The sequence below is a fragment of the Somniosus microcephalus genome, chromosome 5, assembly GCF_052327205.1.
Source record: "Somniosus microcephalus isolate GS21.2 chromosome 5, FLI_Smic_1.0, whole genome shotgun sequence".
Lineage (NCBI taxonomy): Eukaryota > Metazoa > Chordata > Chondrichthyes > Squaliformes > Somniosidae > Somniosus > Somniosus microcephalus.
Genome location: NC_140991.1, coordinates 184218693 through 184234246, shown reverse-complemented (window position 1 = coordinate 184234246; position 15554 = coordinate 184218693). Strand labels below are relative to the sequence as shown.

General features: G+C 42.3%; 1 protein-coding gene across 7 annotated transcripts in view; it reads right to left on the bottom strand.

Moving 5' to 3' along the window:
• Positions 1–15554, bottom strand: part of stk31 (serine/threonine kinase 31) — a 165220-nt gene that overhangs the window by 106361 nt on the left and 43305 nt on the right. For all 7 annotated transcript variants that reach the window (XM_085988491.1, XM_085988490.1, XM_085988486.1 and 4 more), the window contains exons 5-8: positions 13829–13903; positions 11555–11713; positions 3316–3701; positions 1733–1910 (exon numbers count right to left, since the gene is read on the bottom strand). In XM_085988491.1, the coding sequence (XP_085844617.1) occupies positions 1733–1910; positions 3316–3701; positions 11555–11713; positions 13829–13903 (798 nt within the window). The remainder of the gene's footprint in view (positions 1–1732; positions 1911–3315; positions 3702–11554; positions 11714–13828; positions 13904–15554) is intronic.

Here is a 15554-nt window from a genome sequence, read left to right as displayed (position 1 = left end):
CCCCCTAGCAATGACTCGAGGGGCCTTATGACCTACTCCTGCTCCTACTTCTTATGTTCTTATGTTGTAACTTTAATTAGTTCATAACAGGTGATGCAGAAGGGAACACTTGCGGCTACATCATCCTTTCAGAAGCAGGAGATTGGTATGGAATGTACCGATTTATAATTAGAAGTTTCACTTGGTAGAATAGTAACAAGAGTGAAACTATCGATAAGGGAACAAAGTAGGGAAGTACAATTCTTAAATTGTAATATCTTAAAATAGTTAGACGTATATAGCAATTCTAAGATTGTAACCATCTCCTTAATGAGAAAGGTTAATAAGAGACATGGGAAAGAAAGGATTCAGCGCAGACACAGGACAGGCAGAAAAGTTCCCTTTGTTTATTCATTAGGAGGGAGGCCTTGAAGCCTTACTTAAAATAAGCACCTGCCTGAGAAAGACTACAGCCTGGAGCTGGAAACTTAGGGAGTGTAAGTCAAATAAAGGGAGTTATGGATCTGTGACTGTAAGGACAGTACACAGTCAAATCAGTGTTGAATGATGCATAATATGAAACATGCAAATTGTCATGTAAAAGGGTTGAGAAAAATGTATAAAAAGTGGGTATTGGAACAGATACTTAGGAATTTGATTAAGGTCTAATCAACCTGTATACCAAGCTCGGAACTGTAACGTGTTTGAATTCTCTGGCTAAGTATCACAAGTATTGCTGTTAAGTGTATGTTTAATTATTGGATGCTTAATAAATCAGTAACATCTGACATTCAATGTTGCAAACCCTATTGATTTAAGGAGTAAATTATAACACATACATTTACTCCCTCCTCTAACACTATTAAGAGGCGTTCCTGCCTTCCTTTTTCCGTTCTAACTATCTCTATTGGAAATATTAACTGTCTCTTCTCTTCTCATATGCTGATGGACTACATTCTGATGTCTGTCTAATAGTTTCTGTTTAGACTTTCCAGCATTGATAGTCGTTTCCTTTTCATCAGAAACATACATTAGGCTAGTTCATTGTTACACATCTTTAAAATCATACAGTAACAGCCAACACTGCTGGTATTGTGTTTTTACATTCCTTCAGCTACATAAAACCTGAAACTCAGAAGAGTAGAACCTCCTGCACATAAGAATTAGGAGCAGGAGTAGGCCATACGGCCCCTCGAGCCTGCTCCGCCATTCAGTAAGATCATGGCTAATCTTCTACCTTAACTCCACTTTCCTGCCCGATCCCCATATCCCTTGATTCCCCTAGAGTCCAAAAATCTATCTCCAGCCTTGAATATACTCAACAACTGAGCATCCACAGCCCTTTGGGGCAGAGAATTCCAAAGATTCACAACCCTCTGAGTGAAGAAATTCCTCCTCATCTCGGTCTTAAATGGCTGACCCCTTATCCTGAGGCTATGCCCCCTAGTTCTGGACTCTCCAGCCAGGGGAAACATCCTCCCTGCATCTACCTTCATCCCCCTCAGAATCTTATATGTTTCAATGAGATCTCCTCTCATTCTTCTAAACTCCAGAGAGTACATGCCCAATCTACTCAATCTCTCCTCATAGGACAACCCTCTCATCCCAGGGATCAATGCACGTTTTTAGAACTAGCTTCAAAGCTTAAAGACCTATAAATGAAAACTGTTTTAAAAAGGAACAAAAATAAAAACCTTTAGAACAAAATTAAGAACGCCTCAAAGTAAGTGATCACATCTATTTAATAGCATACCTTCAATTCAAGTTGCTGTTGATTAAGCTGCCCTTCCAGTAAATGGCAATTTTGGAGATATGTGCTGTTTTGTACTCTCAACTTTTCATTTTGATCTTCCAGTAATCTTTGGTTATGCTGTATCTTGATCATGCTGAGCCTCTGTCCTGAACGACATTGAACTAATGTTTTTCTCTCCCTGAAAATATAAAATAGTTACTGAAATATACATTTGATTTCTATTCAGTATCCATTAATTCCTTTGCATTGAAACTTCCAACTTTGATGTAACTTGTTTATAAACACAGCAGTATAAAAACAAGCACTTTTTGCAACAGATCTACCAAACAGTTCTTTTCAAATTTTCAACAAAAAATTGTGTTACTTGCCTAACTCCTTTTGGAGCAGCAACAGTGGTGATTAAAAAGACTAAGGCCTAGAAATTCAGTCGCGTTTGCGCCCACTTATTGGCTATAAAGTGGTTTGCGCCTGAAGTTTTTTATCGCCCGAAATTCAGATGGACCCTAACATCGGCGTTAGCCGGTAGGGCCGCGCCGGCACCGATGACGTCATCGGTGTGCGCAGCGCCCCGGTTGCAATGCTATTCTGGCCCGATGGCCAAATTCAGTTGCGGCCGCCTCGCCCGTGGCAGCCGCAAACAGCGTTTGTGAAACGGGGTCTTGCAGCTCCGAAAGGCCGGCGCATAAAGGTGGAGCGGCGGCCGGCCGCTTTCCCGGCGGCCGCCTGCCCGCACCTCCCTCCCCGGACTCCTGCACCACCCCCCCGCGGCATTGATGTCCGAGTCCCGCGAGCCCGGCACTTCTCCGTGGTGCCGGGCTCATTTGCCGGGGGAATCCACCGGTGATCTGACGGCTGCAGGCAGCTCCTCCTTAAGAGAAGGAGGAGGCCTGCAGTACCCCAGCCTGCCGCACCGCATCGGGTGCCGCAGCGGGAGCTGGACGCCTGAAAGTGACATTCATCGCCCCTAGCGAGGCGGCCAAACCCTGCAATAGCGCCCGCCGCCGTCTTGGCCCGTCGCAACTGAATTTTAGGCGGGCGCTACGGGAATCCTGGCAGGCGCAAAATTTCGGGCGCAAAAGACCTGGCGGGGCCATACCGAATTTCTAGGCCTAAATCTGCTACCATCTTTTTATGCAGAAAGGACCTCAGAAAGAACCTCAAAAGTTGTCGGAACTTGACAGGACCCGGCACTCTGTCCACTCTAAGCAATGGATTATGCATTAGTTGGTGGAACTGCCATGTTACTAACTTGTGGGATAGGGAAAGAAAGATGAAAATTCCTAGATTTCAGTTACTCCCACTTCTAACTATTAGAAGCTCCCCTAAATAGTCAGAGTCACCCAACTAATTTCAGCAGTAGGAGCATTAATAAAAGGCTAAATGATCATAATTTTTCCAGTTGTAGGTGTTGACCCAGAACAAATCAGTCATTTAGAAATTCTGTAACATCCAAATATATGGCACTATCTGCTTAGCACTATTTAATAACTATCTCAAATGCAATTCCTGGTAATAACTGTGTATGTAAAACCAACTTAATTAACATTTCAAAAGCAGAATTATATCAAGTATCTTGCACTTACAATGCATGTACAAGGGCATTTTCCCCATCCATCTTTAGATCTCTGTTTTTATGTTCTACGGAGTCTACTCTTCCCTTGGGTTTGTTTCCCAGCTGACCATTTCTTGAATCCAGCATATTCTTCACTCTCTGTGAACCACTGCTGAGTCCTTGAAACCCCTCTGCACTCCTGCCAGAAATCAGTGGGGCTGTATTACTCTTTATTCCTTCATAGTTGTGGACAGAGGCTGCATTGCACTTTTCAGCAAACCCCTTTTCAGCAACTTCTTGACCAATATCGAGACCTTCACTTTCTGCATCAACAAGAAAGGCTCCGTCCTGAGCTGTATCTCTGTGACTGATCCGGATTATTTTGTCATTTACCAAACTGGCCAGAAATCTTCTTCCCTGAAGCAAGGACAAAGAAAATGCATGTATTAAAACAATTAAAAGTGGATTAACTATAGTTTGCTGGATGTCCAGTAACTAAGGAACTTGTACGTACTGCTTTGTCAGACTGAGGCGTGGAAGATGGGGGAAAAAAAGTGAAGTCTACAAAAATTGTACACAAATCTATTTTTATCATATATTCCAAGAATGGGAGTACAGGGATACAAACACATACACGCTAATTGTCTTCTGTGCCATTGCCCATAGTAGGGGTCCTTACATCAAAAGAATTGCAAGAAAGTATCCAATTTCCTTGGCCATTTCTTTATAAAATTCATCCGAGCCTGGTGCCTTCACTTGCTCAGCCCATCAGTGACTGCCTTATCTGAAATGTCTATTTTTAGTACTTGTTCTGCTTCTCCCTTCCCCAACCCCAGAAATTCAACTCTCATACTGGGGAGTTTCCCGATAAGTCTCTGTGAACACAGAAGAATTCATTTTGAATATTTACTACCCCTTGATCACTTGATATCATGTTATCTTTGGGATCTTCAGCTGCTTCATCAATGACCTTCCCTCCAACATAAGGTCAGAAATGGGGCTGGTCGCTGATGACTGCAGAGTGTTCAGTGCCATTCACAACTCTTCAGATAAATGAAGCAGTCCATGCCCGCATGCTGCAGTGTGTACCATCTACAAGATGCACTGCAGCAACTCGCCAAAACTCCTTCGGCAGCACCTCCCAAACCCACGACCTCTTCCACCTAGAAGGACAAGGGCAGCAGACGCATGGGAACATCACCACCTCCAAGTTCCCCTCCAAGCCACACACCATCCTGACTTGGACCTGTATCGCCGTTCCTTCACTGTCGCTGGGCCAAAATCCTGGAACTCCCTTCCTAACAGCATCGTGGGTGTACCTACACCATATGGACTGCAGCGGTTCAAGGCGGCGGCTCACCACCATCTTCCCAAGGGCAATTAGGGATGGGCACTAAATGCAGGCCTAGCCAGCGACGCCCACATCCCATCAATGAATTTTAAAAAAGGCGGCGGCTCACCACCACCTTCTCAAAGGCAATTAGGAATGTGCAATAAATGCTGGCATTGCCAACGATGCCCACATCCCATATAAAAAAAAAGAAAATTCTACAATCTACCTCCTCAAACTCTCTCTGCAAGACCTCCATCTAACTTTGCCTACGTCATCAGTTACTGCATAAACCATGACTTGTGGCTGGTTAACATTCTTTTCAGTGCAGAAGTGACATCCAGTGGTAGAACATCAGTAGTGCTCACTATGCTCCTTTTATAGTTAAAAGCATTTATTTTCTTAATGTGGAGTCTGACTTGCTCTTAAATCTGTTTAATATTGCTTACAGGCTGTTCGAGCTAACTTACAGCAGGGCCCAGCTGGCATGTCACAAACACAATAAAAATCAATAATGTACCACAAATCTCTAAACTTTATTTACTTTTTAAACTTGTACAACTATTCCTCTCATTTTTTCCATTTTCTAATTTGATGTACAAAACAATTTATATAGCATCATGACATCTACAGCACTAACTGTTCTTTGGTAAAATGTGGTGACAAGCAGCTTTACAAGAGGGGAGCAAGAGGCAAGTTCTGTGAAGTTCTTGTCAATGTGCTCATTGCTAATGTTGAAATGAGACTGACAAGTTGAACTGAGAAAGAACGTCATGACAAATACATGTTCTACAAAAAAGACAGGCTCTGACTAATTAATAGTCATAATTAAAGATGTTCCTCCTCATTTTTTCCCCCGTTATATTTTCTGCCATCTTGAGATAAGTTTAGTTTACTCAGTTGTGTAGATTAAAGTCTGTGCTGATAGCAGTGGTAACAGTCACTGTTCCAGCTTCTTTTCCAACCAGCAAGACCAGAAGGGTCAGCTGAGCATCGTGATTATACCTTCCAACTTTGAAAAAACTGAACTGTAAAAAGTGCACATTAGGAATATTTCTCTCCCCTCCACACCTTCATATCTATATTAAAATTCATGTGTGTGTCCAGCACACTTCTCAAAAGGTTAAGTAAATATTTCCGATGACATTTTAATATGGCAAATTCCAACAGTTAGCGATCACGATTCCCCGTCATATCTGCAGGTGTCACTTTAATAGTATTTTCCATTTTAATATTGAGCAATGAAAACTAGTTTCTGTCATGCCAACAGGTCCAGCTATACCACCAGATGGAGCTATACAGCCTCCCCATCCTTCAGCACTGCCAAATAGAGTTGTGCCACCAGGTACAGCTATAAGCCCCTCTTATTGTTATTCCACTGAAGTAAGCAGTTTCTTTTGTTAAAAAATGTAACTTTTTTTCTCTCTCTCCCTACCGTCCTGGACTCTGACTTACTCATTCACCCGCTTGCCGCTCCTTTCCAACCTGCTCGCCCCATTACCAGCCCCGCATCTCCATGTCATCCAATCTGCCCAGCAGCCTGCTAACAGGCGGCCTACCCCAGCCTCGTCAGCACCTGCTGCTTCGGCTACAATTATCTGCATATTTATTATGACTTATTGTGCTATGTTAACCAAAATTAAGTTTTTGTAAAATCAAACTACATGGCAAGGGTTAAATACCCATGCCAATTAAAATTATATGCTTGCAAAGGAAGCCTGTAGTTAGTGTGACAAGTGTACATTCAGTTTCCATTATGTTGCGATGTATAATTGTATTTCGTATTGCGCAATGTTGTAGTAGTCTGTATTTGCATAAAGTTAGTTACAAACAGAGAACAAATGCAAATATTTGAACAAATCTTAGTGCTCTATGCTTTGTCATGTGCAAAAGGATGACTTTCTGTTTGTCATAAAATATGAGTAATACCTTTGAACTGTCAAAGACCCACAAATTGGTAGAACCTATTCGATAGGAAGTTATTTTTTGAAGAGAGAAATCTTTGAAGAAAAAACAATTATCATTGATAAAGTCATAAAAGAAGTCTTGTTAAGACTAGCAAGGGGAGAAGTTTCCTTCACTTACAAGTGCGTGGATTAAACAAAGCCCCATTATTAAAACTGTGGTTACAAGATCATAAGTATGTGTTCATAGAAACAGGAGCAGGCCATTCAGTGTTCCGCCCTTCAATGAGAACATGGCTGATCTGTATCCTAGCTCCATTTACCTGCCTAAAATCTATTGATGTGATTTAAAATTATTAATTGAGTTAGCATCTACTGCTTTATGTTGGAGAGTTTCACACTTCTACCACGTGTGTGAAGATGGGTTTCCTAACTTCTCTCCTGAATGGCCTGGCTCCGATTTTAAGGATATGTCCCCTTGTCCTAGACACTACCACAATCAGAAAATGTTTCTCTCTATCTATCTCTAGTTCCTTTCAAAATCCTAAAAACCTCAATCAAATCACCACCACTCAACCTTCTATATTCCAAGGAATGCAAGCCTAGTTTGTGTAATCGCTCCTCATAATTTAACCCTTGGAGCCCTGGAAACATCCTGGTGAATCTGCGCTGTACTCCTTCCAAGGGCAATATATCCTTTCTACGGTGTGGTGCCTGGAACTGTACACAGTACCCCAGGTGTGGTCTATTTAAGAAAGGTGAGAGAGGGAAACCAGGGAATTGTAGACCAGTTAGCCTAATGCCTGTTATTGAGAAATTACTAGAGTCTATAATTAAGGATAAGGTGACTGAACACCTTGAAAATTTTCAGCTTATCAGACATGAATTTGTAAAGGATAAGTGATGTCTGTTGAACCCAATTGAATTTTTTGAGGAGGTGACTAAAGTAGTGGACAGGGGAATGTCTATGGATGTTATTTATATGGACTTCCAGAAAGCATTTGATAAAGTCCCTCATAAGAGAATGTTAGCTAAAGTTGAAGCTCATGGAATTGAAGGCAAATTATTGACCTAGTTAGGAAGACTTGTGCTCCAGAACAAGCCGCGCCTCTAGCCAAGCTGTTCGAGTACAGCTACAACACTGGCATCTATCCAACAATGTGGAAAACTGCCCAGATATGTCCTGTCCGCAAAAAGCAGGACAAATCCAATCCGGCCAATTACCTCTGCATCAGTCTACTCTCAATCATCAGCAAAGTGATGGAAGGTGTCATCAACAGTGCTATCAAGCGGCACTTACTCACCAATAACCTGCTCACTGATGCTCAGTTTGGGTTCCTCTAAGACCACTCGGTTCCCAACCTCATCACAGCCTTGGTCCAAACATGGACAGAGGAGCTGAATTCCAGAGGTGAGGTGAGAGTGACTGCCCTTGACATCAAGCCACCACTTGGACTCCTTGATGCCACAGTAGGACAAGTAAAATTGAAGTCAATGGGAATCAGGGGGAAAACTCTCCACTGGCTGGAGACCTACCTAGCACAAAGGAAGATGGTTGTGGTGGTTGAAGGTCAATCTAAGTCATTAATAAATATAGTGAATAGTTGAGGCCCCAGCATAGATCCTTGTGGGACATTACTAGTCATTTCCTTCTAATTCGAGTGCATACCCATTATCCCTACTCTCTGTCTTCTACCGCATAACCAATCTCTTAACCAGGTCAATAATTTGCCTTCAATTCCATGACCTTTAATTTCAGCTAACAGTTTCTTATGTTCAAACTAGTAATAAGCAAAAGGACCTTGTGGATGGTTAAAAAAAAGATAAGGAAGGAAATTATTTCTAAACAAGTGGCTTATAAAAGTCTAAGCATAGGTGAAATTGCCGTCATTGAACAAGAGAAACCAGCAACAGGCCAGGAACGCTGAGAACAGAGAATCCGGGTGATGGACAGAATAGCCAATGAAGTATTCGAGTGGAAGGACCCAGGTTCTCTCGAAGGAAAGCAAGTCGAAGTCTGTATGCAACGTTGCACTAAATTCACTCAAATGATCGGCCAGTTAGTCTCACATCAGTAGTCGGGAAAGGGATGTGGTAACAGGGCACTTAGAAAATCATAATATGATTGGGCAAAGTCAACACGGATTTATGAAATGGAAATCGTGTTCGACAAATCTGTTAAGAGTTTTTGAAATTGTAACTTGCAGGGTAGATAAGGGGGAACCAGTGGATGTGGCGCATTTGGATTTTCAAAATGCATTCGATAAGGTACGCACAAGAGGTTCTTACACAAAATTATGACTCATTGGATTGAGGATAATATATTAGCATGGATTGACGATTGGTTAACGGACAGAAAACAGAGAGTAGGGATAAACGGGTCATTTTTGGGTTGGTAGGCTGCAACTAATGGAAATCAGTTATTGGGCCTCATCCATTTACAATCTAGATCATTGGCCCGCATTTTCCGATGCCTACGGGTGTGTATACGCTGTGTAGACACCCGTAGGGACATTGGAAATGCCGGTTTCAAGCATGCCAAGTGCATGCGCTGAAAACCGGTATTTCCGATCTGTCAAGAATGCACTTGACAGATCGGACACCTGTCCTGGAGAAGGGCCTCTGCGGGCAGATAGTTCTGCTTTCTGCAGAACCTCTGCCTGCTGAAAACCCTTAGAAATCTTACGCCTGGTAAAAGCAGGCATAAGGTCTGCTTTTACCAGCATAAGTTTTATAAAATAAAACATTTTTTCCACTCATTTATAATTTTAAAATACTTTTTAAAAAAAGTTTATTTTTAGCCCTGCAAAAAACTTTAATTACTTTTTTCAAAAAATTTAATTGTTTAAAATATTTAATTTAATGCAATTTTAACTCATTTTAAAAACGTGATTTAAAAAAATGTATTTAATGTTTTGATGTGTTTTTGGGGTGATCTCCATTCATACTTTTGACAGGTCTATCTGTCAAAAGTATGAAGGGAAATTCCCTTCTCCTATTGGCTCACCTGGCCCACGTGATCCCAGGGGTGCTTGCGAAGCGCATGTGCCCCTGGGATATGTAGGCCCTGCGCATTTCGACTGTGGAGAGGCCCAGGATCGGAAGTGTCCAGACTTCAGGATCCCTCAGGTAAGTGCGTAGATTTTTTTCCGATAAGAGGCATCCGCATGCAGGAAGCTTCCTATCGGAAATTACGGGCCAATGACTTAGATAAGGGGACCGAGTGTGATGTATGCAAGTTTGCTGACGATACAAAGCTAGGTGGGAAAGCAAGTTGTGAGGAGGACTCGAAGAAGCTGCAGAGAGATATATAGACAGGTTAAGTGAGTGGGCAAGAACATGACAGATGGAACACAATCTGGAGAAATGTGAAGTTATCTACTTTGGTAGGAAAAATAGAAAAGAACATTTTTGAAAGGCGAGAGACTGGGAAACGTTGGTGTTCAGAGGGACCTGGGTGTCCTTGTACACAAATCACTGAAAGTTAACATGCAGGTACAGCAAGCAATTAGGAAAGCAAACTGTACATTAGCCTTTATTACAAAGGGATTGGAGTATAAGAGTAAAGGGGGGAGAAATTCGGTTGTTCTGCGCCTCCAGTTAGTGCCAAGAGGGCGCTAACGGAGCGCAAAGCAACTAGCACCCGCGAAATTCAGCATTGCCGTCCCTGGCCTCCTGAGCACCTGCCCCACCCCGCAGAGTGCCGGCTGCGCTCCATGAGCCCAGCACTTCGAGTGCCGGGCTTTTTTGCTGGCACTCCAATCCCGGTGGCCCAGCTGGTCCTGGGTAATGCTGCACAAGGCGCCCTCCCCTTGAAGGGGAGGAAGGCCTAAAATATCACGGCACGATATTCCCTCGCAGCGCCCCTCTTGGGGCACTACCGATGAATTTCGGCCGCGAGGGTTCTAATTTTTTCGGGGCGCTAAAAGAAGCAAGACCACACCTGGAATACGGTGTACAGTTTTGTTCTCCTTGCCTAATGAAGGATATACTTGCCTTAGAGGGAGTGATTAGACTGATTCCTGGGATGAGGGGGCTGTCCTATGAGGAGAGATTGAGTAGACTAGGCCTATAATCCCTAGAGTTTAGAAGAATGAGAGGTGATCTCATTGAAACATAAAATTCTTCAGGGGCTTGACAGAGTAGATGCTGAGAGGATACTTCCCCTGGCTGGGGAGTCTCGAACCAGGGGTCACAGTCTCAGAATAAGGGGTCAGCCATTTAGGACTGAGATGTGGAGAAATTTCTTTAGTCAAATGGTTGTGAATCTTTGGAATTCTCTACCCTAGGGGGCTGTGGAGGCTCAGTCGTAGAGTATATTCAAGACAGAGATCGATAGATTTTTGGATACTATGGGAATCAAGGGATATGGGGATAGGGCAGGAAGATCAGCCATGATCTTACTGAATGGCAGAGCAGCCTCGAAGAGCTGAATGGCCTACTCCTGCTCCTATTTCTTGTGTTCTTATGATTATGAACAAACTTAGAAATTAGATGTATTAAAATCTCTGTCTCCCTCTGTTCCCGAGTTACCTACAGTTAATAATTGCCGTAAACAGAATCAACTGGACTGGTACCAGGCGATTAAGATTAAATCTTAAAGCTGCAACCATCATGGTTTAATATCCAATTTCAGGAACAAGGTGATGGTCATTCTGAGAAGAACGTGACCAATCAGCAAGTGAAAAGGTTTTTTTTAAATAATTTCTGATGTAATTTTCACCCACTTTATATTACATATTACTTCATAACTGCATCAGCATAAGTCCATCACCAGACCTTTTCTAGTTGCATTTCTTAAAGGGAAAGCTGAAGATTTCTACTGTTGTATTTAATGAAACCAATAGAATACCACTCAAAAAAAGTCCTCTTGTCCTGTCCCTTCACTTCAAATGACTTTAGCCATGCAGACCATACCTACTCGTGCTGGAATTTTTCAGTATGTTAACAAATCCAATACCTTTTATAAACTTTGAACGTCAATAATCAAATTACTGCATGAATTCTAACAATGCTGCCAATATATTTTACTTTACCTGGTCAAATGGAGTTACATCTTGCGTAGGTGGAATCTGAAGACCCCAAAGTCTGAACTTGCTGGCCAAAACATGACACTGCAAATCTTCTGGAAGTTCAACAATACATGACTTTTTTAGAGTTTCAGAATTTCCATAATCGACATAAGTCATCAGACACTGAAAGAAAAATCAAGTTTAATGTTTTTATAAAATGAAATTATACACCAATACTTAGTTTAGTTCATTGAGTTTTTAAACCTTAGTTTGGATTAGCTGGTACTGTACAGCATGAATATGCCACACCAAACTGTGGTAGCATGTGAATCTATATGCATTGTCCTCATGTCAGTCTTGCACAACATCTGGCAACTAGTTTAGAATGTTGTAGGCCATGGCCTGGTCATCAAGCCACCAGGAATCGGGGAGAGTGTGAGGCAGAGAGTGTGAGGCAGAGAGTGTGAGGGAGTAATTCCCTTCAAATGTAAAAAAAAAAAGTTTAAACTTACACTACTTGTTCAAGTTATGTGTACATGATCTACCCAGCACCACTTAAAAGGCTGTATTGCCTGCACAACTTGATGTTCTGTTGCTGAAGGTTTACTTACTGGCTACTTTACCAAAAGTTGCATTCCAAAACCAGATTTAAGATACTGGGGTCAATTTTTACTCCATTCGCCTGGCCATAGTTTTTCCATGTTTATCAAACCCTTCATAATTTTGAACACTTGTGTCAGATCTACTCTTAACCTTCTCTGTTTTAATGAAACAAGGCCCATTTCGTTGGTCTCTCATTCCCAGTATCATCTTACGGAATCTCTTCTGCACTTTCTTCACAGTCTTGACATCCTTCTCAAAGGAAGGCAGCCAAAACTGAACACAATATTCTAATTGGTCTCAATGATTTGTATATGTTTAGCATTACCTCTGCTTTTGTACTATATACCTCTATTTATAATGCCTAGGATCCAGTATTTTTTTTATTATTTTTTTTAAAAATAGTTTACCAAATCATCCATGGTCAGTCACAGAGGATATTATTTGAGACTTTGGTTAAGGCCATTGCTATGCTGTGGCAGGGACAGAAATCTAATTGGAGAGATTCAAACAGGGAGTTGCAGAGAAGATGGACACAGACCTGGAAGGGAACAAAACATTCAAGGATTTAAGGAAAGGAGATTGAAGATGTGATAGTAATTTGCAAGGCTCGACGGTGGGTTTCTTGAGGGGTAATGACGGCAGTTTTGATAGGGAGGGAAGGCAGTACTTAAGGAGAGGGAGCCATTTATGTCAGCTAACATTGGGGCCAAGATGAGGAGTTGGTGATCAATGAGTTTGAGGGGAGCCTGGGGACAAGCTTGGCGTCATGGGGAAGGGTGGGGGGCAGGAGAACAGTTGAACAGATGACCTCAATCTTAATGATAAAAAAGTCCGTGAGCTCCTGTCACATGTTGTTGGAGGGGAGTGTGAGAGGGATATAATGAGGCAGTTGGTAGTGGAGAAAAGAAGCCAGGGTTATCTTTGTTCTCCACGATGATCCTGGAGTAGTGGGTGATTTTGGCAGAAGAAAGAGAGGCCTAATAGTGCTCGACTTTGTCCAGCCAAATCTGGTAATGAATGGTTAAGCCAGTTGTGTGCCAGATACGATGAAATCTGTGCCCTTGGGCTTGACAGAGTGAACATGGGGTCATACCAGGAGGAATGACTGACACATGAGAGAATAAAGATTTGGCTGGGGACAAAGTCTTCAAAGGTGGAGGTGAGGGATATATCAACGGTGCAACCTATGCCTGTATAAACAAACATCAGTGTTATCACCACTAGCTTTTGAATGCTAAATGATGATTCTCCAAGGAAGATGGATTGGGCACGAAGAATTCATTTAACCCGCTGAATGTCATTGGTACCAGTTAATACAGATTTACGTTACTGTGTTCAGGAATCCTGGGTTGACTAATACACAATTTTGTCAAGTGGATACCTGTGGGAATTGCTTTCCTTTTTATCTGATATTTTATGGTTTTGAGCCTTTTCATGATCGAGGAAAGGCAGAATATAGATGTTTACAACAGTGTCAGAAATGGAAACGGACTATTGTTTCCACCCTGGCCTACAAAATTACTTCTAAGCATTTCAAACACTTTGTTAGATCTAAATAATTGATGAACGGATCAAAGTCACATCCTGTGGGACAGCCGACATAACCGTCACCTTCCAAAACAAAATCATCCATGTTGGAGGACTGCGCAAAACATCTACTTTTGAAGAATAACAATTTTTCCAAGTATACAATACCTTTTCAGTATTCATCATTTTTTTCAGTTTGCATCTATACCAACACTGGTCTTCAGAATATAATCCACCATAAATCTGTAGGAATAAAAACGTGTATATTTTTGGTCCCTGTAAAAGAGGTATTTCATTCTAAATATATATCATTTAAAAAGAATGTTGGCATTACCACAAGTGTGTTCTGTCCAGGACAAGATTCAAGTTAATACCCAGTATCACTAATTTTAAAGATTGCAGTTGGATGTACAGGTTGTGTGGGTAAATTTGAAGGGTATGGAATAAAATACATTTCACATCTCCTCAAAAACTTTTGGATAGCTTGCTAAGTTGTAAGCTTAGATAAACATTCAGAAAACGCTGCTTCCAGGAGAGTAATAATCACTGCTGTATCACTGGAGAAGCAGGACAGAATTTTGATCTTTATGCCCCACATAGCAAGTTTTCAGCTGTGAGATCAAGGAGAGGTGCAGCCACAACTCCCGAGAGGGCTAATTTGAACATTCCAATGAAACGATGCATTACTCAAGAATCTGGTTATGAGACCAAGTACTGAGGCTGCCTAGAGCAGGGGTTCTCAACCAGGGGCCGCGAGAAGATTTCAGTGGATCGCCAGTTGGTTTGTCCCATCAATATACAGGAGAGACTACTGATGTTTATGGCATAAATATCAGTAGTCTCCCCTGTATATTGAGAGGAGGGGAATAGTCTCAACTATACAAAGACTGTGCATGCGCAGTCAATTCAGGTTCTTACTGTTGGACACCATGTGAACGCTTAGATAAGTTCCTTTGCGTGTCAGAGTTTTACAGCAGTATTTATCTTTCTTTTTGATCCAGCCCTAATTGCTTCCACGTTCATAAACCACTCGCTGCTTTTAACTATTAAATAAAATAGTGGAAGTTCTAACTTCTCTTCTGGGGGATTAAAACCGGAGTTGGGGTGGGGAAATCTGCCAGTTAGTCCAGCGTTCCGTGGGCCGAGGTAGCGCAAACCTTCCTTCCAACCCTTTTCTTTCCCCTCATGCGGAGCCGCCGTGTTGGTTGAAAGCCGCTCGTACGTTTGAAAAGAGTGCCATCAATGGAGGGAGTGTGCGCCACATGGCCTTGGAGGGGGGATGGGGGCCGGGGGGGTGGGCAGTGTAGGGGAGGAGGAGGGAAAGGAAAGAAGAAATAGACATTCCAGTCTCTGGGCCTGCGGCAAGGCTGTAATAATCGGGATCCAGTGTCAATCTCTCCTTCAATTGCTTCAGTTTGAGTTAATAAAATAGCTGAAGGTGTTATCACGATTTTCCTCACACTTCAGACTTGGAGCTTTCTATTCATGGCCATGTGCTTCTCTGACAGACGGATAGGCCTAGTCTGGACGCTCGTGTCCTTCGAGATACCGTAGTCTATTTGCAAAAAGGTTGGATAGGAGGAAAGAGTGAGGCTGCCTTTGTCACTCGAGGATTTATGGCGATGAGGTCAGGTGAGTAAAGTCACTCAGGGTCCTGTTTATATCTCCATTTGTCTGATGTGCCATCCGCCTCTGCCATGAATTCAAGTTGCTGGCTTTCAATGCCGCGTTGGGGTTTGGTATCGAAATAAGAGGGAAATTCTGTTTCTGAAGTGGAGGACGTGGATCTGGAATTTTAGTCCAGTCCGATTGAGTGTGCACAAAGCGAGCCTGTAGTGAGCACTGTGCTTGTTCCTCCTGGCTCATTTCCTGTTAAGCAAACAGTTGACGGGGT